We start from the raw sequence: 26,281 nt of genomic DNA, 5'->3' as shown, positions 1-26,281 counted from the left end.
TTCATATGAACGGCCCCTCGACCGGAACGCCTCTCGCGACAGTCGTTTTGCGCAGCTGTTGGACGTCATAACTCAGCGAGAGATGCTCTACAAGCCAAGGATGGCCGACCATAATATGTTCTACAGTTGTATTATGCCCCAGGCGATAGCGTGTACGTGTGTGTGTGTGTGTGTATACATACACTGTGTGCGAGTGTCTGAAAAGATTTGTGTGCTGGATTTGTGGCTGAAATTTGAGTGGGCATGAATATTGTATCGCAGCTGATATAGGATTGCGCTGGGACTAGAACAATATGAAATGTATATACATATGTACATATATGAAATGTATACATATATTCAAGGTATGCAGACAGGTGATTCATCGTGCGGAACAGGTAGCCAGCTCGTATTGTAAAGGATTGCATATTTGTGTCAGGGAAATACTGAGCTCTAGATGGTATGGCTCAGATTCCAGGGCTGTCGTTCACTTATGCATGTTTAAGAAGAACAAATTTCTCACTCGCCTCACTTTAAAGTCTGACAAACTGCTCTAGTTGCAAGAGCTCAACGTGTAGCTTTCACGCTTGATATCCAAAGATTTTCCGATGTACGTTTTCACTGTGTAATTTTCAGCCTTTATCCATGGCTACTCGCCTGAGTGACATGATTGACAGTTTGAATGTCCTACAATCGTGCTCTCTAATCCTCCCTCTACTTATTCATCAGAACAACACCTATAGCCCCTGTTCAGGCCTGTGGCACCTTTTTCACCTATCGAGGGCAGCATGACAAACTGCCTGCCAATCAACTGTTGCTGGCCGACGACATTCATAATTCCTGTTCCTGTTGGCCATCAGCATTTGTCAAGCCCTCCATAGAACCGCTTCAATTGCAAACCATTTTGACCCGGGCGAGCGTACAATTTGCTCAGTTGCGTTGTTAGGTGTTGCAAATGGAAATGATACGGTCGTTGAGCTGGGACCCCCAACGATTTATGAAGGGCCTAAAGTGTCAATTAAATCGATTTGGGACGCACCTAAAGCCATAGCGTGGGCCCACCCATTGAAAATAAATTTGTTAAGGCGCCGAGTCAAAGGGAAGCAGCTTGACTGAAATCTATATACATAAAGAGTGAGGGCAAGGCGAGTTACTGGGGGTAGCTTGAAAGTAACAGAGCTATAACGGATACGCAGGCTACCAAAGTTTCGTTTCCTTCGATTCCTGTTGCTGCGAGGACCAACCAGAAAAAAAAAAACACAAAACAAAACCAAAAACACAAAAGGGCCAAACTGCATGCCTGAGGTTCGAGAACTGAGGTTCTGGCTCTGAGGTCTGCCAGCGACTTGGGGGATACGCTACGCTTTTATTTGTATTTGGTTCTCTTTTATTTTATGTACAGCTCTTGCCCTCGTTCTCTCTCTCTCTCTCTCTCTTGCTCTCTCGCTCTCTCTGTGCCTTTTCTTTAGTTAAGTTATGTTGTGTTTTGTTCATTCACAAAAAAACATTTCAACTTACAAATGCGAAACAAATTTCAAACAAAAGTGCAAAGTTCTGGGCAGCAAATAAATTTTTAGCTGATTTCTTTTGTGTGTTTTTTGTTTTGTTTTGTTTTGCATACTCTTTGGAGAAGGACGGCGACGGGGCTCCCAGCAGGAGGGGGCCCATAAAAACTAAATTCAAACACAAATAGCAGCTAAAAGCTGGGCGTCGCAACTTGCCAACCGAAATGACTTTCTAAATGCGTTGAAACTTATTTAATTTGCAGCAAGGTTTAGTGGGTCAACAGGAGGGCGGGCGGTCCTAATAATGACTTTTATATTTGTCAAATCTACTTAAGGGCCATGGCCTAATATGCCAGAGCGCCCAAAAATCAACCCATGACGGAAATACGATGAAATGTCTGCAAATACCCTGTAAACCGTGGCAAGTGGGCGTATACACATCTGTGAAGTGGCTAATTAAAAGAAGCATAGAAGCCTACAGTCAAAATATGTGTAAGTGGATTATCATAAAATGCTAAACTTGAATTTCTATCGAATTCATGAACATTATGGATCATACTTACTCAGTTGAAATAACCACAATTCAATGTTTCGAAATCAAATATTATTATTATTATTATTATTTTTTCAATTTTTTACGGTTCTTCCCAAAGTTCTATAGAGTATATTTGAGTCGCTCACGTTCAGCATGAGAGTGGCTTTGTTTTATTTTGCACGACGCGACGGATCGCTGCTTATGACAACATAAGCTGTTGTAGCGCCAACCCAGCAAACGCCCGAACAACAACAAAAGCAGCAACAACATCAACCAACAAACAACAACAAATATTTGAACACTTTTCTGGGTTGGTAAACAGAACGCGTACAGCGCTTCAAACGGCCAGAGAAGGCAGCAATGTAGCTCCGGGAATATGCCAAAAAAAAACGAATAATGATTTATGAATGGGCTAAAATGCGCAGTTGTTGCTGTTGTTCTTGTTGTTGTTGTTGTTGCTGCTGCTGCCAAGCATCGATTTCAATTTGAGTTCGAATTTGCGTTAGAGCATCAACAACAATTAGTCACAATTTTTGCCCAATGTTTACGGAAAGCTAAAAGGATTCTCTCCTAATTAGCTGCAAGTGAATTTGCTCAGCCAAACTATTTGCATTGCATCCTTCAGGTCTCTGATTTCCTTAGAAAATTAAACATTTACTGATTGAAATCTGCCAGTGGCGCGCTTCAATGGCCATAAAATTAAATGTACAAATCTCGAATCTCGAATCGCAAATCGCAAATCGTAAACCAATCAGCGCAGTCAAATATCAAATACATAAAACCCAATGGCAACAACACGAAACAACTTGTAGCACTTGACATCTCAATGATTTGTGTCAATAAAAAGCTGACAAATAAATATACATACATGCAAAAATAACAACAACAATGACAAGAATTGCCTACAAAATATAAATACAGAAATAAAACGTTTTGTGTGATATTTTTTGAAAATATTCTTTGCGATTATAAAATAAGCCGAACATGCCGAACATTCGGCTTTATTTGCTATTGTTGCTTTTGTTGCTCATGTCACGCACATTCGCCCGGGCAATTTGCAACAATAACAATTTCCAATAACAAATCATAAAAAAGGCAAAAATAAAATAAAAAATAAAAAAAAGGAAAAGGAAAACATTTCTCTGGCATATGACAGCTACTCAGGGATTTGAGGGCTCCAACTTTGGGGGTCTGATGTCGCGCTGCACGGCTAAACAGACAGCTGGCAGACAACACGTTTTGAGTTGCAAAATGTTGGCCAGGAGGTAACATCTGCGCATCTACACACAAACACACGCGTGCACACACACACAGACACTGTCACAATTTGCCGCACATGACTAATAATCAATCATTTAAAGTGTTGCCTGCTTTTGAGTGCACGCTTTAAACCTCCCAGATAATAATTGGCTTGCCTGCTGTTTATCTTGCCCTCTCCCTTAAACGCACTCCCATTCACTCTCTCCCTATCTCTCTGCTAGCCTGTCTGTCTGTCTGTCAGTCCGCCTGCGTGTGAGTGTGTGTGCGTTAAGTACCCGCGGCGCTTGTTGACATGTTGTCACCTCCGCTGTCAGCAAATTTATGAAATGGCATCACAGCCAACTCCATTTCCTTAGTTTGCATTAGAGCAAAAAAACCCCACTGGGGTTTTCAAATGTGCACACATACATATACATGAATAAATACACACGCATATAAAAATGTATGTTTGGGTCTAACCTTTTTTTACACACCTACATTATGTGGGTGTATTCATCGTGACTTTTGGCGCATCTGCATGTGAATATCAGTTTCATTTCTCGCACCCCGTTGACATATTTGCATGCATATGCATATGAATTTGCTTACACGCACACATAGATATAGAAATTGTATATATGTAAAAAATATATATTTGCTTGTATCTCAGGGCCCCATGAGATGTATTTGGTTTGTTTGTCGTTTCCTCTTTTTTATTGGAATTCACTGCATCCATTGAAAGTGATCGAATGGGGTATGTACAGTGTTCCCACATAAACTTGATCATAAAAGAAAGCCAAGTAGGATAACTTCCTGATACAAATTCATATGCATTTCATTCAATGTAATCTAATGTTAATGTTATTGCCTTCTCTCATTAGCAGAATTGCTCCTCCTATGTAATGAAAAAGAAATTTGCCTACTTTGCAGAGCTTCGTCCTGATCATGGAATGTTAAAAATAAGCTCGTTTACATATCGTTTACGTACTCCACTGTTAATGGGCGGAGCAATTCTGTTAATTTGAGAATCAATAACATTAACATTCGATAGTTCTGCATGATTCATTTGTGTAGGGTATCCCTTAGCCTAAGACTCGTAAACGCGGCACTCCTTCCAGTTTGATACTTGTAATACGGGATTTTGCGCAAAATTTGCTGTCAGCTCAAAAACTGAATTCGAATGTTGTCGCAGCTGCTGCTGCTTCTATTATCGTTGTAGTTGTGGCGAGGTATAGATAGGTTCGTGCGTGTGTATATGTTTGCGGTCAAATATTGGCTCTGAATGTGGCGGCAAATGTTGCCATGCGGCGAATCTCCACAGGCGCGCTGTATGCGGATGGCAAACCATAATCAAAACATTGGGGCCGGTCAGGGCGTGAAAGGACTCAGCGGCAGGACATATGTGCACAAATAAGCTCAATTATGCAACTTAATGATAATTTAATCAAATAATAAAGGCATATATATGAAAAATCAAAGCTGGCGATATGTGGGCAGGTGACGGCTCAGTCCACTGGGGACAGCTCGTGCTACACGGCGTTAAATACACAATAGCGAAGTCTATTCGGCACATTTGCATAAGTGAATCAGATATGGAGACTAAATATGCAAATATGCAGAAATAAGAGCTCGAACTATGTGACTATTGCGCTTTAACAAAGAATTTAACGAGATTATCTAAGCGACAGCTCGTCAGGGCCAAGTGTTTCGGATAACATTGAGAGACATCAAACAGTTAAAGCCATTTTTTTCCTCATATCTGGCAACGCTAGCAAAAAGTGAAAGCAAAAATATAAGAGTGTCAGCGGCATAACAAGGAAAGGCCAACAAAGGCCGTGTCCTGGCGGCCCCATGCGGAAGCCAAAGTCATTTGCATTATTGCCCCCTTACCACATGCCACCTGCTGGGGCACAGTGAGTGTGTGTGTGTGTGCGTGCGTTTGTGTATGTGTGCTTGCGTAAAGTGTGCACACCTGTGTAGCTGTAGCTCAGAGCGAATGCCAAGAACTTAAAACGAAATCGAAAGTCAAATGCCAAAGAACACAAATAAGAGGATGACACGACAGGGGCCGCTGTGGCGCAGCTGCCCCGCCCACAAACTCAAATTGCGTAAAATTTGTGCATGAAAATATATACATATATATGAAAAAAAATAGAAGAGAAATAAATAGAAAATGGAAAACAGAAAATAGAAAAGCAAATGAGTGGCAGCAGCGAGCGTGGCATAAGGAGATTGCAGACAAGAAGCGAGGCCAAAACTAAGCAAACAAGCTGCCGCTGTTGCCTGCAGGCAACCCCATTTCTAATGGCTTTCGATTTCCGCTTGGCATCCAGCCCCCTTAGCCCAATACCCCCCGCCCAGAGTCTATTGAGCTGATGGCAGTCAGCGTTAGCGAAAGTCCATTAAATAGTTTACTTTATGCATGGCAGGCACATTTTACCCTACAGTTATTTATTTGATTTGCCGTCCATTTGCTGCGCATGATGATGGCGATGATGGCGAGATGACGATAATGATGATGATGATGATGCCGTTGATGAACCCGTCAAAAGGATAAAGCAAGTTAAAGGCCACAGCTACAACACAATGGCTGAACGGCCGAAGATGGCCTGCACAGAAACTAACAACGATTCGGCCAAGTTCTTATACTCCTTAGTATTTCAATGCCACGGGGTCGCTTAGCATTGACTTTACATAACAAACAAACGAATTCAAGTGAATTCCTGATTCGCTGATTGGATCAATTTACATATTTACGTCTTCTTTATGTTGAGTGCATATAGTAAACAAGCAAAATAACATTTGCGGTAATCGTAAGCAATTTGGAATTTATCTTTTATATATAGTGGTGTACTTCATATTCATGTATTTATTATTAACAATAATTTATAACAATTCAGCTTTAGATTTAGATTTGTTAACAAATATACATAGAATATATTTTACCTGCACACCACAGGGTATTTGACACCTCGATTTGATCCCAATTTCTGCATTCTTCTTATATTTGTTTAAGCAACTCGAAAGAATAACCAACACGTGAACTAACACGTGTGTGTGTGTGTGTGTGTGTGTAGGTGTAGTTATGTGTATGAGGCTTGCGTTGGCTGATGCACGTAGTAACCGCTTGTTCCGTTTTGGCTTTCAGTTCATGTCCTCGTGCGCGTCCTGCCACTTGTGCGGAAGTGTCTATCATATGCATGTTAATAGCTTCTCCCCTGCTCAAATTCAGCACAAAGTGTGCTCTATGTGTGTGTGCGTGTGTGAGTTTTGAGTTGAGCTTTGGCCTTTCTATTAAATGGGTGAAGAATTGTTTTGTGGTCACAAACTAAGAATCCTGATTACGATTACGATAAAGCGCACAGCTCAACGCCTTTGATAAATGACTTTCCTAGAATCTGAGCATCGGAGTCCGCATCATGAATCGAGCAAAAGCCGAAGTCAGCTGAAAACCGATTTAAAACTCCACGAACTCCCTTGGCTGTCAAGCGAAGCAAAAGCAAACAGGCACGACGAAAAATTCAATTAAAGCGGCAACAGGTTTTTTCTCTTTTGTATAAATTCATTTGTATTATAATGGATAACCCGGAGAATATTTAAAAGCACAGCGGTCGGGTCGCAAATAAGACAGCAGGCCACGACCTCAATCTATCTCTATGTTTCAATTTCCTTCACACACACACACACATTAAACCCAAATGCACACAGACAGACATTCAGTCTGGTGGCCGCTGAGCCGCTTTTTTCGCTTTATTTTCACACTTCAACAAACTTAACAACGCTAAATAAATACATACAAAGCAAGAAGATAGAGAGAGAGAGAGAGAGCGAGAGCGAAGATATATACAAAGAGCAAAACAATAAAAGCTCACATCAACACAGTGCATAAAACGCGAGGGAACTCGCTACCCGTCTCTCTCTCTCTCTCTCCCGCTATACATATTAATACTCTTTAATATTAAGCATTCCCTCTTGTACGAGTCGCTTGTTCTACATTTCCGACTTAAGTCAATACTTTATTCAGTTTAATACCGATAAACTCTAAAGTCTAGTAAAACAAAGCTTTGTTTCGGATTTGTTTTCCATTTTCTGGCCCTAACTATTTAGAGCTTAAGTTTTTAAGATAAAATTGAACTCTTCAGCTCTATGTGCGGCTTGGCACCCACGTCCATTTAATGCCTAGTGGAGGAAATTTCGTCTCCCTTGAGTTTTATTAGCGCTGTTGTAGCTGTTGCGGTTCTCCTGATGTCTCTCTCTCTCTCTCAGCCTTACAAAGTTGTGCTTTTCTCTCGCTTCCGCACTGAGCTGCCACGATTCGCATTTACCTGTGGCCTGGCCGTACTTTAGTGTACTTTTTACCTTTTAATATTTACACAGCATTTGTCATTGCTTTATTTTTGCATTGTTAACGCTTCGCTTAATACGAACAGCTACCTACGTGGCTGCAGCTCTCCCACTCTCTCTGTCTCTCTCTCTCTCGCCTTTTGACTCCACTTTTGAGCTGGCAGCATTTGTGGAATCCTCTTACATGCGCTGCATGGAAATGGCGCCTGTTTCGATTTAAGCAACACCCACCCGCCTCCCCCTGTACCACCGGCACCATTATAAGGAATGCAGTGTCATTAAGTTAAGCGCCCATCTATGCTGTAACAAGTCTATTCAAGTTTCTGCTGCGAGCTAGCAGCTTATACAAATTGCTTGGCACTCGTTGTCTCATTATACGCGCTTTTAGCGTTTCATTCTATTTATTGTTTGTCTATTGCAGGAGCAATTTCTTATTTTAGTTTTAGTTTAGGGTGGCTGTCTGTGTGTGTGTGTGTGTGTTCGCGTTGTTGGTAAACTTCTCAAATGGATTACCCAGCAATTGTAATACCTTTCGTCTTACGTTTGAGTTCTTGCAATTGGCAAAGTTATTGCAACTTTGTTTAAATAGCCGCGGCGTTTGGATATGGCCACGCCCCTTGGGCTCACAGCCTTCCTACTTATTGATGTGCACTCAGCATTATAGCTCTCCTGCTTTTTCTTGCCCCTCTTGTTATTGTTGTTGTTGTTTGTCTGTTCATCGGCAACTTTTGGCCAAAGTTTTGGTCCACAGCGAAAATTACAACAAATTTTCGTTGCATCCTGCAGGCGCACGCAACGGCTGAACTCACAAACAGCGAACTTGGTCGATTCGAGTGCAATTGTTTGCATTGGAAAACTTTCGCTTGACATTGTTGTGAAATGTATCCATTGGAAATATAGTCAAGGGATTACACTACTTAGCAAAAGTCTGATACTTTGCTGATGCTCTCTCTCATTTTATCGATGGCTTCGAAACAAAGTTCAACGATAATTGATTTGAGCAAGACTTTTGCAATCCTGCTGGCAGTTTAGGTTAGGTAAAGACAAGATGGAATATATTTTAATAAATATTTATCTACTTAGTTTTACTGCTCTTTAGTTTCAATTTTGTTCTAATTTTTGTATTATCAAAAATGGCTGCTTTGGGTTTCCTTTGAATTTGCTAGAGCAAGCAACAAATGGAGCAACAACAACAACAACAACACAACAACACATATTGTCAGCAATATGGAGGCACATGCAAAAAATATTCAAAGTTTCCTTTGTGTGGATAAATGTCTAGCTGCTTCGCTCGCTCGTTTGTCCCAGGACATTTCGAGACGAGCCCAAACGAGTTTTCCTTTTTTATGTCGTTTTTTCTTTTTTCATGTGATAAAATAGAATTACCAAACATCGACTAGCCCAAATATGTGAGCAATATATGACAAAAGCCGTATCCGACCAAACCAACATAACTTATATTTATGATTTTGCATCTGGGTTGAGTTTGGGACTAGGAATGGCGTACTCTCAAATATGCTATTCAGCATTTCATAGTTTTTTTTTTTTTTAGTATCATTGAAAGTTATTGAACCGGTCCACGAACTATGCCATTTCATAAACGCCCTTTAAAGCTGAATTAAATTCAGTTTCATATTAAAGCCAAAGCGAAAGGAATACAAATACAAACTGAAAGACAAACACAAGGACAAGGAACAGAATTTATGTCGCGATTTGCTTAAGGCAACATACGAAATTGCAAATAGTATACATATGTATGTATATATGAGCAGTAGACTGTAAGTGAAATAATTTACATTTTCAATATACATTCCTTTATCTATACATTTCAAATGTTATTTTCCCTTTCATTCCATAGCTACTTTATGGTTTCACATGTCTCTTAAAGTATTCAAGTATTTATTTTATCTGTCATGCCTTGCATACATGTATTTAGGCTATTCATTTTTGTTTTGTTTCTCGCTGAAACTGAAATATTTGATGGCAGCCTCAGTTAGCAGTTGGCCAAGTCAAGTGCAGGCTACGCTAAATTCTCATAATGGGCGTGCTCCTCTGAGGCAGTCTTTTTCGGTTCTTGGCTGTAGACATCCATATGTCAGTTGGCAACTGGAAACGCCCTCACGCCTTCAGGCTGATGGCACTTGAAAATAGCCCTGTTTAATTTTATCGAGCACTCCATGCCAGCGGCCTGTCAAAACTTTGTCTGGCTGGACTACAAAGTGCTCGGACTGCAGTTATTTTTAGTCATTTTCCACTGTAATTGCGGGCGGTAGCCGTGCAGAGCTTTTGAAAGTATTATGATTTATGCATAATTGCGGTAAATTGTCTGCTGACGCGCTTTACCTTTTACCGTAATTGCCGTAATTGGTTATATAGACAGCCGCTGCTGTGGTCAATGAATATATTTTTATTGGATTTCTAAAATTAAAACGCAATGAGTACGCCCGAGGCGACACAGCTCAAAGGACCGAAAATATATCCAATACTTGTGGATTAAATTAGATTAATTAGATGAGCGATATTTTCTTTTGGCACGCATCAATTTGGTTGTCTGATTAGGGATTCGCTTGCAAGTGGAAACACAAATGAAATTTAAAGTCCGAAATGCGTACGTGCTCTCGTAAATTAAATTTAACGCTCGAAACATGACACCTACACAATGCACATAACCTCACAATTGGGCACACATATCCTTAAAATTTTGTTATGATATGCATGTCTCTGAATGTAAACACGAATACATGCATACATATATGCAGATTTATGTTTGTATAGATATACCTATATCTGTTGCCTGTTTTTGCTGTTGTTGTTGTTTACTCGACTACTTCTGCTACCATTTTAATGAAAGTCCAAAAATGTGCAAAACAAATAAACAGCAACGAGACGAAGGCGGAGACGGACCCTGGCCGGGGCTGGGCAAGCCTTGGCTAGCCAAGGGCGGGCTGGACATGAGCTGTGTCCATTTAATTAAATGAAAATTGCAGTTGTTCGTGCAATAATTGAAGTGCCGAGAATTTCCACATGCCAAGCGGGAACAGATATCAGTAGTTCAGCAAAAAAGAAAAAAAAAATCCAATGTACATGCAATATACACACATGCATGTGTATTCAAGTGTACAAACATGCATGTGCATGTGAGTCTGAAGTGCATGCATTAATATTTATGTATATTAGGCAAAAACTTGCATTCCTGATTGAAACTGAAGGGCAATGGCAATGGTAAATATATAATTACATTCGAGCAGACAGCAATTGGGCTTTCTGGTCCAATAAACTCAGTAATCAGCAAATTAATTATATAAGCAAAGGCAGAAGTTAGTTGACTGTACTTCAATTAAGGAATGAATAACAGTTCCGACCTGATTATATGTCAGCTAGGTGGCAACTATAAGGATTTGAATGGAAGGAAAGCCAACTCAATTACAGGCAAGTATTCAGTGTTGGAAAACGTAAACCACAAACGAGTATCATTTGGCCTTGCCAGACCAAGTTCAGTCTCTCTCTCTCTTTCTCTCTCTCGCTTTTTTGAGCTGCTTCATTAAATACAAAATATGCACAATTAAGAACATTTCTAAGCCAATAAATACGCATCATAATCAAGGCTCAGCTCTAGTCAAGTTGAAGCTGAAATCTCCGAGAGTCTGCCCCAGTCGATCTATTCACATTTTTGGGATTTATTGCTGCTAGAGTCCGTGCCTCAAGCATGGCATTAGAGGCGGCAGTGCGCACTTCATTTATCAGACTTTGACACTGACAGGACGCAACGGCCGCGCGTCCAGTTTCACTCTTTGAGTTGATTAACGACACGAAGCCCAAAAAAAAAGAAGAAAGAAAAACAAAAATAAATAAAATATATCTCTATATATATATATATATAAAGGACTTTGTAAGGCTTCAGCTAGTTAGCATAGTGTCAGCAGCAGCAGCAGCGACAGCGACAACAACAACCGCTTGGATAATAACTGAGCCAACATTGCGGCGTTGTCAAGTCATATTTCACTTTGAGCAACGCCCACGTTGGGTAAATTCAAATGAAACGTCATATTGTATTTGCGTCCAGCTCGGCTTAGTGGCTCGGCGAGCAACAAAAAAAAAGTAGACTCTGGCCACGAGTTGTAAAGAAGTAGGACAGTTAAGCTACACATTTGCGTGACAAGCTCGACAACTGTCAACAAACAACTCCAACCAGCTAGACACCCACGCACACACACACACACACACGCACACGGCACGTACGCCTGTACGCCTCATGCGGGGCGTATGCGTATTACAGTTGGCTCAGCTGCTGGAAGCTGCGCACGGCACGTGAACCGCGAATTGACCTGCCATAAATAATTATAGACAGCCAAAAAGACGCTGAAAACAAAAAGCAAAAAAAAAAAAACACACACACAAAGATAATATACGACCATAATGCGATGCCAGTCACGTTCACGTTGACGTTCTTTGGCGCTGAGCTGTTTTGGGGGAGTGGATTTTAGAGACTGCTTATAAATATTTAACAATCGCTTTGAGGAATGCCCGCAGAAGACGTGCGCAAATTGGAATTATCGCCGCCATGACTCTCAATTAGTAGCGTTAAATTGTCAAAGCTGACATTCGCAGGGCGTGCTCTGCCTCTGCCCCGGCCGCTCACACTGACAGGCCCGACCCGGAGCTGAAGCTGTGCTGAATCCGAGCCAGGTGGCATCGTTGTAATCTTGTTTGCTGCTGTTTTGGCTTGGAACGGCCCGGCCCGGCAGCCACTGAGTTTGCTCTATACATTTTGTTTAGAGAATTTGTTGTTGCTGTAGCTGCTGGCGTTGTCGTTGCCGTTGTTGTTGTTGTCTGTTATCATTTAATATCCTGTCACTTAAATGTTGCCGGCACTGAAGAAGCTGAAGGCGCGTTTTCTATGCGACAATTTGTTTAGCCCGCGCGGCGTCTGCTCGATGCCTTGCAAAGTTCGAGCTCGATAACTGCTGCTTAGCATATTTATAACTCTATACACATATATACATTTAAGTGTATATATATAAATCATTTTTATTTTATTTTGCAATCAAGTTTCTGAAGAGGTTTTAGAACGAGTGAAAGAAATATACAAACTTTGCGCCCCAAACAACGTCTCATCTTTGTTTATCGATGCTGTAGAGGCCCTCAGCCGGGATGACTGCTTATATTCCGTACTTCTTGGCTTACTGAGCAGATTTTGTGCATACAGATTATAAGCACAAGAATAAAAGTTGGTTTTTCTATTCAGTCAATTGCTTGAAATGAAATTAAGCACTTCACTTTATTTACTTGCGTCTGTGGCCTTTTGTGCACTTTTCAACTTCAACTTTGACAATTCAATGAGTGCACAGTGAGCAAGCAGACGCTACCTGCATTCAGCCCCCGCCTCTTACTTTCCCGCTCCCCATCTTCCTCCAGGCGAATGCGTCGCGACAGTGCTGACAAATGCGTCTGCGAAAAGTGTAGCATACTTTCCAGCGCGCCGAGAATAAAGCTCAGCTGGAGAGCTGCAGTCGAACCTTGGGGCGCTCTTGGCACTCAGTGCAATGTCAGCGCGGCACATAAATTACATGGCACTTACTTTGCGGCAAACGAAGTGCCGGCTATTTTGAGGAAGTCACGCGCCCAGCTCACGACAAAGGCATTGGCAATGGCCAATGGCCAATGGCTGATGGCTGATGGCCAATGGCCGATGGCCTTAACCAAAAATTAAATATTAAATCGACAATGGGACGGAGGGCGGAGTTGATTAAATATGCAGCGCTTAATCCATTAGCTTTAAAGCGAATGAGAGCGAAGCGACTTTTGCGTAAATTACAAGAACAATACAAATATGAAAGACACGGCGACTCGGTTTCGTGTTGGGCAGCGGGGCGTGCAGTGCAAGCGCATGCAACGCCCACAATTCACATGCGAAAACAATCGATATTTAAGTAATTACAAAAACCTTGAAGCGACGCCACAATTTAAACACTCACACACCCACACACACAAACGCACATACACATATGCACTCCCCCACAGTCGCACAAGGTGCACTTTTATCTAGCCTCTTGCCTTTTCAGTCGACATAACTAGCTACACATGTACAAAATTGTTTATGTTTTACATGTAAATAATGAAAGTTTTTCATTTACATGCAGCTGGGAAAGCTTCACACGTGTGTTTTATACCGCGGGCTGAACTGAATTAAAGAGAGAGAGAGAGAGTTTAAAGCCTTAAGAAATGAATGAATGCAAGCAGATTAAATTTTAAACCTTGCATATGAAGGCGCTAAAAAAATGAAAAACCATCTCTTGTTGATATTTATAGATGGCCAAAAGTGGATTAGCCTCGACAGTGTGTGTGTTCGAATTTTCAGACTCTGATTCGGGCTATTGAAATTTATCGCTTTTCCTCATGCATAATAGACCAAGTTGACGTGGCCCTTGAAGCCCAAGTGCAGAACAATCGACAATGAGTCGAGGCAAAATCAATATCTATATCTATATCTATATCGATTTAGAGAAAATTAAAACCGGGCTATATCACAAATATTGTTTCTGTCAATACAATTTGAATAAAATATAACTAAATTAATTAAATTTTAAATCTGTTTACATTTAGTAGCTGCATTCGTATTCGTATTCGGTATGTGAAGGCAGTGCTTACAGCTTGATTCCCACAATGTGCTCACAGAGTCACTTAGTCAATCACTCAGTTAGTCGGTTAGTCAGTTAGTCAGTCAGTTCTTCCGTCAGCCCCTTTAGGACAGGCCCCATGTGTGACCTGGTCATTTGGCATTCATGTGTGTAGGTGCTGCGGCCACAAAGTAGAATACGAGTGTGACGACTGTCTTCAGCAAATGTAGACATATAAATATATATGTAATGCGTATGTATGTGCGTGTGTGTGTGCGTGTGTGTGTGTACTTCAGCTATGCCCATGGCTTGACTCAATTGCTCTGACATTGACTGCCAAGGTAAGCCAAACAGTGTCTCGGTCTTGGTCTCGCTCTTGGTCTTGGTCTTGTTCTTGGTCTTGGTCTTGGTCTTGGTCTCGTGCTTGAGCTTGAGCTGTCCTCCGTCGTGATATACCTTAGTCTCAGACCTCCTTGCCATTGCCCTACCTCTTGCCCTTAGCCCTCTCACGTACTATTGCGACGCCCCATTATCGTCCCGTGCGCCTTGACTTGTCTCTCGTTTGCAGCGTGTTTATTTTGTGCTCTGCAATGTCTGCCGGCTGTTTTTCAGTTTACCTGTCGGTTTGTCTCTTGTTTCCACTTAAAGCTATATATACGTACATACCTCCATCTACCTCCATTTACCAGCACATCTTCCGCCGTATGTTTGCTCGCCTCGTATCTTCCAGCTATATACAATTTAGACAAGTTACCGACACAACTCAAATATTATTAATCTAATGGTTGCGCAAAAACGAATTCGCTGCAATTCGCCGTCCCCCGCCCACTTTGACATTATTTATTTATGATGAATTCGCAATTACCAATCAGGCCGATTGCCTTACTTTACTTGGCCAACGGCGCTAACAAGCTGACGCTATAAATAGTCAAACACGGCGGGGCCAAGGGTTAAGGGCAGGTGTTTGCAAACCGTAATCAAATAAGTTAAATCTATATTTGGCTTCTATTTATACTCTGCACTCATAGATATTGACTTATCAGAAAGGCAGCTGACGAGCCAGGAAGGAGCTTGCACTCTATGCAATGAGTTTGCTCAAGCTGTGAATGCTAATTGCTGTTAAACTGCTGATATCTATCGCTCAATCAATCAATCAGTCAATCAGTCAATTAGGCGACTTACTCAATTTAAGTTTGAGTAAATAATTGACAAAGAACTTACCCTCAGGCTAAAATCTTTGCCTTGAAGTTGTCCTATGCATGTCTCAATCTGAATGATAAGCGCAACAAAGCCCTTTCTCTCTCTCTCACTCTCTCTCTCTCTGCAGGAGCTGAAGTCGTTGCAGGTTGTCTGCGCGGCTCCAATGAAAAATGTAATGCCTGCACGAGTGAAACAGGGCCGCCTTTAGCCTTGCTGCAGCTCGGCCTGGTTTTCGGCTACATTTGTAAGCGGATACAAAACACTTAACAGCTAACAGGGACTTTGCATGCGCAATGAGCAGAGGGCGGCCCAGGCAGTCGCCTAATGGCAACATATGCAAAATGGCGTCGCCTTAAAGACACAAAAACTAAACAACGAAAATGGGAATGGGAATGGGAATGTGAGTGTGGAAAATTTGAAACTAGCCAACTTAAGCTGAACGTGAAAACACAGTGGGAAAGCTACCATGTTTGCTTGCCATGTGATTGATGTACGGATGCGAGACAGCCGGTCGGTCGCGTGGGGCGTGCTCTGACCACAAGCACAAAAAATTGCCACAGAGATTGTCGAAAAGGGTTCGAGACCCCGGCCGTGCCAGGAGCGCCCTTGGCCCTGTTCGGGAGATCTAGCTTAAGCCGTACGCAATGATTGTGTTTTAAATAGGGCAGCAAAAAGCGTAACAGAAACTTCATTACGTATACGTCCTGTGGTTCAGGGCGAGCCCCAAAAATTAATTGGCTGCTCGGCACGAGCCGACAGCTGCCATTTTGGGGTGCCCTCGATTCGCTGTGCGTAGACATGTCACCGCCACCCGCCCCAGCTCGACCCCGCCCGCCCGCTATGAACCCTCTGCAGTGCAGGTAGCTTAAAGATTTATGATAAAGTCGCCCGAATGCCAGGCAAGGCATAAAACTTTACCAAAGTTTGGCATTAGATTTCGCCATGGCTCATTGCGGCTCGTTTATCTATGAAATGAATGAATCTGAGTGCCACCCAATCGCAGTGAATGTGTTTCATAAATCAGTTTCAACTCAATTTCAAGCTGGGAAATTCAAGGCGACTAAAGTGCTGCATAAATCTACTTAAATAGATGCTTGAATGTGTTTATAAAATAATTTGCAAAAAGAGATATAAATAAAAGTAGAAAAGAGGAAGACAAATATATTTCAAAATATAAAATAAAAATATATTTATTTGTATGTATATATTTTCTATACAGAACTTTTATTGCCACTACAAATTGTCTTTTATGCAATAATTTAACAAAAACTTTCAATTTGCGTGACATTTTATATTGGGAAATATCTTTTGTGCGCCAAGCTCAATGGAGCTGCGACACATGCCCCAAAAATTTGCGTGTGTGTGTGTGTGTGTGTGTTTTTTTTGTCGGTTTAAAGCTGTCCCCAGCGAGTTCCATTTCAGCAGCTATCTCACTCGCACGGCTCGCGACACGCCTATTCGCTGACGGCCCGCCCCCTTGGTGCGTGTCGCAGCTTAAGCGCTTAAAATGCTTTTTGACAACAACAACAATAACTGAGAGCATTGAAATGATAAATTTGCTTTTATCCCACTTTCTATTGCTCTGGCATCTATTGTTGTTGCTGTTGTTGTTGTTGTTTATCTTCCATTTCCATCCAAATCCTAAGTACAGTTCTACTTTGCTCTGTCGCTCTGTCTTAGTCGTCTGTTCTCGCTGCTGCTGCTGCCTCTTCTTCTTCTCCGTCTTCGTAGACTTCCACCTATTGCCTTGTAAAAATTTCATTGCCTACTTTTGGGCTGGCGGGAAAAATCACAACGCTGCCAATTTGCGCTCAATTAATTATGCTCTTTATTTTCGTCTGTTTATTGTTGTTGTTGCTGTCACTGGCGGCTCTCTCTCTCTCTCATTTTATTTTTATTATTATTTGTGGTCGTGTGCCTGTTTTTTTTTTTCTTTTTCGCGACCGCCTTTGTGTTTATTATGCGTTGCTGTTGGCATTACCACTTAATTTATTTTGGCTGACGCTTTGCGGACATTTTTCACATCTCTTCAGTCTTTTTTTTTCGAAAAAAATATGCTTTTCATATTATTTTTGTTTTCTGTTTTGCATGATATTCAATATTGCTTGGCGTTACGCATCTTTATGCGCGACATTAATTGCACTTACAGTTATTAATTAGCTGACGCTTTACGCCAATTTACGATTCAATTTAATTATAAAATTATAATTGGCGCAACTGTAAAGGGAATATTTACAGCTTATGCACACATCTGTCTCTCAGTGGGTCGATTTGAGGTGTGCTGGCAAGTGCTTTGCCTGCAAGTCCTTGTGCTGCTTCAGCTCGGAGCGGTTTCTATGCCATTCCACTTTTATATTAATATATGCACGATTACTTTTTACCTCTGGCAAGCCTTTAGTCCACTTAGCTATCAGACGAGAGCCATGCTCAATGGGTCTATGACATAGTATTCAAATTTTTGGCTGCATTTTTCTGGCTTTCACTGCCAAAGCTGTCGCACAAATTCTCTTTATATCCTTTGCCCTTTGAAAGGCAAAAAACGAGTAGATTATAATGCAGCTCAACAAGGCAGTAGCGGGTATACACGACTTAAGATGACAAACATCATTTCGATTTATGCATACTTAAATAATAATTCACAGCTGTGCAGAGCTTTTAGGGAATGTCTTAGTTTTTTTTTTCCACGCATTACAGGGTATTCTCCAGTCGATGGAGACATATTGTGCACCTCTTTTGCTGCATTATGCAGTATTTTTCACACTTGATATAACAGGCTGCCATTTGTTTGCACAGCAGCAGACGCCACGACCCTTGGCCCGCTCCCCCGCCCCCGCCCCCACACACTCAAAGATCGCTCGACTGCATTGCTCACTTCGGCAATGCCATTTGCCAAGTGGATATATGCGCCTGCAGGTGTGCCTCTGTGAATGTATGTATGAGTGTTTGTGCATTTGTGTGTACTTGTATATGTGTGGGTGTTTGTGTGTAATGGCTCCCAAAGCACACAAACAAAACTGTCAACATGCAGCCGAGGGGGCTAACTGCTGCCAACTGACAGATGCTGCTGCTGTCTGCTCTTCTCTGCTGTGCTGGATGCCCATGCCCCACGTCAGCACTGCGGCTCATCCTGGTGGCTCGCTTTCAAGTGCTTTTTCTATTTTGCCACGTCTAATGCAATTTTTATGCTGCACTGGAGCCAAAAACGCTTCCGTTTGTTTCTTTGCGCAGCATCTGTTTGCCCATTGTCTTCGTCAAGCTGCGCTTAACAAAGGACGCTGCGCTTATTAAATTGACGGCACCCCGCAAGTTATATACATGCACATATATATATATACAGATATACAATCATGTATATGTATGTATTCGCAGTTTTTCTGGTGTTTTTCTGGCGGCTCTCGTCGCGTTCATTCTCGTTCGTCTTTGTTTAGTCGCTTTGATCGAAATAGCTGGCACATAATGCAATTGGCGAGGCGTGCTGCGACTTCGCTTCCATTGACAGGCAGCTTCATTATAGTCGCGCCGCATAATGCCGCGTGTCAGCAGCAGCCAAAGGATGTCCAAGGACATGCGCTGCACTGGTTACGCCTTTGTCTGCTTGCGCCACTGCCTGACCACGCTGATTGCAAGCGCATTTAACGAGCATTGTTGTGCTCCACATGGGAGCAGGGGCGAATAAGCTTCGTTTAAGGGCGAGCACGGGCAAGGTAGGAAAAATTAAACAAGACAGGCTCTTAATCTAAAAGAGCCAGAATACACAATCTCTTGTTAATAGATAAAAGTGAAAATGTAGAAAAAAATTGGAGAAAGAAGTAGAAAACTTAACGCTGAAGCAAGCGAGGAATAGACAAAGCTGAACAATTTCAGTTCATCTAAAAACATTTATTAAAAGTTATTATTATAAGATTTGTTAGCCTTGAATCAAGAACAGTCTGAAGAAGCAGTAGCGTCTAATCGGTGGTTCCCCACCAGAAGATACCCTTACTCCATTCAACTTTGGCTAGTTTATAGCACACACCTAAAATAAAGCAGCTCAGGCGCCATCTAGCGACTTGAAACCAAACTACAAATCGATAATTCAAACAATTCTCCTTTGAATGTGTATGTGTGTGTGTGTGCGTACCGGGAAACCCCATTATCAATACGTTCAGGGTGTAATAATATGTAATTATACCAAACGTACACAAAAACATATAAACTTTTGTCTAGAAATTCTCAGAACAATATCTAGAGCTGCTGACATAAAGCTGCTTAGCAAGTTTAAATAGAAATTGCAAGTATTGGTCAGTTCAGTTCGAAGAACTCAAACAGTATGCACAAAGCTCAGTAATGATATTAGTTATGGATGGCAGTTGCTCGGCACCTTGTGAATGCGGAACGGAATCCAGTTATTGAATAATTCCGATTCTGTGTAGCAGCTGCTGCAGCTGGCGCTTGGGACTTACCTTTGACCAGGGTGAGGATGCCCAGGGGCATGACGAGCACGGCGACCATCAGATCCGTGATGGCCAGCGACATCAGAAAATAGTTTGTCACATTCTGCAAACGACGTTCCCAGGCAATGGCCAAACAGACGAGAATATTGCCCGCTGCCGTGCCAAACACCAGCACCAGGGCGAACAGGGCCCAATAGTTGTTAGTGTCGAAGGGCGACTGGGCGGGTGTGGGACTGGGCATGGCGGTCTCATTGCTGAAACTCCAATTGGCCAATATCTGTTTGCTGGTGCTGTTGCCCGAATCGGGCAGCTGCCAGAGCAGCAGATGCTCCAGCTGCTCAACACTCATATCCAGCGTGTTCCAGCCATCCTCATCCTCGGCACCATCTTCGGCTGTGCTGTCGCTGTCGCTGTAGTTGAGCGTTGCATAAACATCCTCCTCCATGGTCGTAGGGTGGATTTGCCTCTGCTTTACTGGGATTTCACCAGCCGATGTTGTTGTTGTTGTTGCTTGTGCTGGTGCTGTTGCTGTTGTTGTTGTTGTTGTTGCATAGTAATTAGCCGTAGCATATGCGATTGGGGAAACAGCTTTCACGTGCCAATTCAAATTGCAAAATGCGGCGGAAATAGGCGTCGCTGCAAGGAGACGCGTCGAGAATGCAAGGGGCGCAAATGTCTGCACACGAAGTCCTTCTGTGGCCTCAATGCCTTTTGGCCAGGTTCATTACGTTGACGACAGCCCGGCGGATATTGGTGGCAAACATTTTACGACGCAAAATTACCGGAAGTTACGCGCTGCAATAGAGAACAGTAAATGGCAATGAGAGCCTGAATGGAAACTTCAATAGCCACAGGAAGCACTGCTATAAAAACTGTTATTCTAGAAAGTAAAGCCCAGCCGCACGACTTTGAGATAGTTGATGGATGTGATAAAGGAAAATGGGAAAAGTCCAATGAGAATCATTGCAATGACATAGATGAGGTTAGTCGAACAACTAGATAGACGTCGCATAAATCTATTATTATCTATGCATATCCATCTATGCCGTGTTAGCTATAGATTAGCAATACTATATACATATATATATACATATATGTATGTGTAGGTGTATATAGCTAATATATATGTAGAAGTAAGGCTTTGAACAAATGGTAATAGTGATCAAACTTCTTTGATTCTTAAGAATATGATAGACCATTAATATATATCCAAATTATATGCGAGTTGGCAGAAAATATCAGATTAAAAATGAGTTAACAATAATCTGATTTGCTTTCAATCCTGTTTAAAAATCCATGCATAGTAATAGAGAAAAGTTTGTTCTACATACATCGAATAGATTATGTGATATATGATCTCTATAAATCGCATTCGCATTCACCGACTTGTAGCTTTTTTTATTGAATTATTCCGCATCATTAGCTACATCAGAAACACACATTCTCTCTGACGATAATCTATATTCGAATTTCCAAACTGTTTTTGCACTAAAGCCAACAAATCGCGTGCAGCAATTTGTGTTATTCATCATAAATAAAAACAAATGAGCTGCAATAAACAAAGAACAGGGCTTCGAGCCACGGACTAACCGAAAAGCCGTGCTGCAGCAGTTCATATTAAAAAGCAAAAACCTAAGTCTATCAATATTTTTCAATATTTCATTTCAAGTAAGAAATTCGAATTATTTTCCAAATATACACGGAAAATCAGGTTGAGTTTGTGTATAATAAATAGAAATTTATTTCATATTGGAGCAAAGGACCAAAACCACAAAAGCCAAAACACGGAAAGTCATACACAAATACACGCAGAGAGTGAGTGAGAGAGAGAGAGAGAGAGACATGTACATAGGGAAATATTTTAGGAATGGTCAAATGAAATTTATTTCTACAATTTTCACACACAAACCGCAAAAGGATCTCTCGTCTTCTGCTTCTATGGTTCATTTTGCTTAAGAGCGGGCCATTGTTGAGGCCGATTGGCTTGTGGCCAGGTCAGCAAACCCCAAGTATCCTTCCCAGTGAGACTGTGTATGTGTGTGTGTGTGAATGTGTGAAACACTACATAAACAGTAACCAGAAACAAGCCGCAACAACAATGACAAAAACAATTCACGAGTAGCGAATGGAGCAGCGCTTGGCAAAGGACTCGCTTCAGCAGCTTGTTGACTTTACGAGTGCCCCCAACTGCCCTGTGTGGCGCCGCCCCGCCCCGGCCACCTTTAATGTTTAGCTGTCTGTCTGTGGAGTCCCAGTGTTCAAGTGTCAATGTTGTTGTTAATTAATTTTCCTGACTGACTGATGCATGCCATTGATAAGAGTCAACACTTTCAGTTGCCAGCTACGAGTTGACCCGAACCCATGTGTCCAAGTGGCCCGTTCAGTTGCTTTGATGAACTGTTTTGTTGTTTAGTGTTTCGTCATGTTGTTGTGCTTGTAGTGCTGCTGCAGCTAATGACAGTCAAACGGCCATGAGTGTGTGTGTGTGTGTGTGCGTGGGTCGAGTGTTTAAATTTCAAGCTGTTCCCTCTTCATATTTATAAATATAACTCACAGCTAAGCCGGGGCGTATACTGCTTAATGTCTGTTTAAATGATGTTTAAAATTAGAGCGCCCCCAAAAGTTGTCTGGCTGGCAACATTGCGGGTCCCGAGCCCTGTGAGCCAAGGGAAGCTTAGTTGGCTTTAATTTCTTTATTAGGATAGGCACAGAAAAAAATGATCTATTTTATAGATTTTATAGAATATGCTCAGGCACACAATTTGTGTGAAACTACGAAGGCAGTTGCTTAACGTATTAACCCAGCGAAGCGTGGCTAACAATTTGCATAACGGAAACTTAGATAAGTAAAGTTTAAATAGCTTCGAATTGTGTGGGGGGAAAAAACGTGAGCAGAAGCAACTTGTTAACTGACTGGGGGAGAGCGAAATGGAATTTAATTGCCTTTGAACTTGCTGCGATTAAAAATTAATTCCCCATAAGAAAAATTCAATTTCGATAAGAATTCAGGCCAAGATATTTGGAGGACATGGAACACGAAAAACATAAGCAAATAAGCGATAGAGCTCTTTGCGCTGCTCAACAGCAACAGGATATTCCATAGTCATGCAAGCTCAAGAAATATACCTACCATCAGATATAATACATATATTTCTTTGCTATATATAAATGGCATGTCAGCACACAAAGCGAAGTCAGAGCCAACCCGGAGCCATAATTATGTGTGTGTTTGTGTGTGTGTCCCGTGTTTCCTTGAGTGTGCGCCCATCAATGTCGGCCATTTGAACATGAATTGCACAAAGGCCGAGCACTCTTTATATATATAGAACTCGAACTGTATCGAATAAAAAGCAACGCGAGTACCATTAGTCATATTAATCCCAGCAGAGTCATTAAGTCGTAAAACTGCGCAAGGTAGCGAAATGCCAGCCATTGGCAGTCCACGCTCACAGTGGACTTTACTCTCTGCAGTTTTCCTTTTGACTGATACGAATGTATCAGTCGAGTATTTACAAACAAACTGGGATATTCAAGGATGCCCATGGACATACATACATACATGCATATATACATACAAATATGTTGTCAGGTATTTGGGTCAAATTGGTCATTCGCTTTGCTGTCTGCCTGCGGCCGCTCAGCAAATAAATAAAGCCGACTTTAAGTTGCCCACGTCGTATACTCAATTTCGATAATGTGTTAAGTATGGCGTAAAGCAAACAGCACAATGCCATAGACCAAACGTGAAGACATATGCAATATGTAAGCCATTCTCTGGAAATTCACTTTAAGAAATTGCTTTTAATTTGAACTAAAGCGGGGGGAATTTAATGAATAAATATGCTTAAAAATATTATTTTTAATATTTTTTTAAGGAGCCCGAATTTAATGAATAAATATGCTTAAAAAAATTATTTTTAATATTTATTTTAAAAATAAAGCTAAGTAAAATATATATAAAAAAAAAATAAAACAAAATATATTTACTAATAAAATATAATAAATAAAATAATAAATAATGAAAATTAAACAAAAATATCTAAAATTTTGTAATTTACAGAGATTTTTATAGACTTATAAAATAAAAAAATAAAAATAATAAATAAAAAATAAATTTAAAAAGCTTGTCACTAATTATTAAATTTCTAATTTATAAATTGTGCAAAGAACTTTTTTGATGATATTAAAAAAAATATGCAATAAATCTACAATACTTTAAAAAGTTATTATTTTCATACATTGATCAAACTGAAAACTGAAATTGAAATTGAAAATTAATTTAAAAGGGTATTCAATTGGACTTTGAGAGTCTTAGCCCCTCAGAGTCATGGCTCAACCAGCGGCAAAGGCAGCTTTATATGGTGCAATAACGGTTTTTTATTTCCCCTATTAATGCGACTATTCGTTATAAAACCCAAATGGCGCATACGCCCAGGTAATGCACGTAGGATGTTGAAGCAGATACAAACACACACACACACACACGCAGGACACACCACAGCTGTCAACGGGGTGTCAGCTGGCATTTTGTTTAGAGCGTCGTCAGCTTAAGAGCGCATTTCATTTAATTTAATTTTGGTGTTTTATTTATTAATATTTTGTGGCTGCTATCAAAGCGGCGGGCGGCATTCAAATTTTCCAGCCAATTGGAATTTTAATTTCCATCCGAGTTTTGGGGGGAGAGTCCTGCTGCTGCCAGAAGCTGGCGACTCGCACTCAAACGTCTTCGCATGCAAATACATTTCAATTCAGTTTTTTGCCATTTTGTAATTGAATTTGGATATTGATTGCTACCAGCCGCATACTTAATTTGTAATTATGGAATTTGCATTCGCGCTTCAGCAGCTTGGCCAACAATTTAATGGACGCATATGCTCCAGGTGCTCCACAGCAAGCGGGCAACTGTTGTCTACTTTGGTGCGCTGATGTAATAGGCCAAATGCCTTTTGACCACAGCTTGTCAGTTGGCCAAAAATTCTATTTTCTTTGCGCCGCACCCAGCCGACAGACAAACAGACAAACAGCTCCTTCAGCGATTAATCAAAGTTTCAGTTGCGTTTTTTGCGCAGTTCCCGCAACGGAGCAGCACACATAATTATAGAGTATAAATATATTGTATATATATATGTATATATATGATATGTATACGTATACGTTCATTTGCAGGTGAGTCGACAAATTAACATTTAGCTGTAGTACGCTGAATGACGAAAGCACTTTTTGCTAAAGCCTGCGCTGGAAGCGACGCGAACATCGCAACAGGAAGTCACATAATAGCAGGAAGCTCGTTACGCACTTGCTAAATAATTATATACCCTTTGATTACGTAGCATTGCCACACGGCTATTAAATTGATTAACAATGAGAATCGAAGCTATGTTTGTAATGCCCTTAGGAACCGCTTAAATAATCTTGCAAAAGTCAAATAGAATCAAAACTTGTTAAGGGTATTCCCACATTGCTATTAATTTGAATAATATTTAAAGAGTCTTTATTATTTTAAAGGGTGTTTATTGTGATGCATATCATTATACCCTGATTTCCCATTTTTTGTGTGTTCAGTGTATAAATAGATAGATGAAGAAAAACGGCATTTCCACAGACATAGACCTGTATTTAATGAACATCTTAAGTTTCAGTATTTTTGTAGAGCATTTGAGCGTCGCTTAGCTGGATGAGCGATGAGCATTTTCCACTATTTTCGTTTGCGGAACTCTTTTGCAATGCGCCATTAATCACACGGAGCTTAGTTTACGCTCAGAGCTCCATCAGGCCCCCCTCGGCAGCACTTGCACCCCTCTGGGCCATAATTATTTAGTTGTCATAGCGAGTTGGCACTTAAAGCGTTAGCTAAATTTACACATGCACTCAGGACGAGTCAACAGCAGGAAGAAAAGGCATCAAACAAGGTCCTCGAACTGAACGCGGCGGCTGTGTGTGTCTGGGTGTGTGTGTGTGTGTGTCTAAAGGGGTCGTACATTGAGGCGTGACTGAATGTGGGCGGCAACTCTAACACTTATCGTTCATTATTATCTATCTATGTATCCTTACGCACACACTCACACACCCACACACACACACACGCCCACGCACACACACATAATTGATTTCCTTACAGCGGAGACAAAGACGCCCGGGCAGGACATTGTTGCGGCCATTTGGGGGCGCCGCTGGCTTGCTTATATTTTAGAGAGCTGCTCCAGCAGCCACAGACATTGTGGGCGTGCCATTCTTGGCTTACGACCACAGCGCGAGGACATAAATTAAATTCGTTTTGGTGCGACGAGGAACGGGGCCAATTAAGAAGCGATGCTGTGGTCACACACTCAGAGAGGGAGAGAAAATGAGAGAGGGAGACAGACGGAGCTGGATAAATAGAAGATCATGTGAGTCGGTTGCTGTCGTATCGTGTGTGTTGGCCCTTGTCCT

The 26,281-nt window shown here is 41.4% G+C and overlaps 1 protein-coding gene across 1 annotated transcript in view; it reads right to left on the bottom strand.

Annotated features, from left to right (window-relative positions):
* 5-HT2B (5-hydroxytryptamine receptor 2B) overlaps nucleotides 1–26,281 on the bottom strand; it is a 50,383-nt gene that overhangs the window by 10,826 nt on the left and 13,276 nt on the right. Inside the window, exon 2 of the mRNA XM_030384566.2 lies at nucleotides 19,862–20,647. Coding sequence (XP_030240426.1) covers nucleotides 19,862–20,297 — 436 coding nt within the window. The 5' untranslated portion in view covers nucleotides 20,298–20,647. The remainder of the gene's footprint in view (nucleotides 1–19,861; nucleotides 20,648–26,281) is intronic.

Source organism: Drosophila navojoa, chromosome 2, assembly GCF_054131105.1.
Source record: "Drosophila navojoa isolate 15081-1374.11 chromosome 2, UAZ_NAV_1.0, whole genome shotgun sequence".
Lineage (NCBI taxonomy): Eukaryota > Metazoa > Arthropoda > Insecta > Diptera > Drosophilidae > Drosophila > Drosophila navojoa.
Note: the sequence above shows the minus strand (reverse complement) of the source record. Positions and strands in the feature narration are given on the sequence as shown.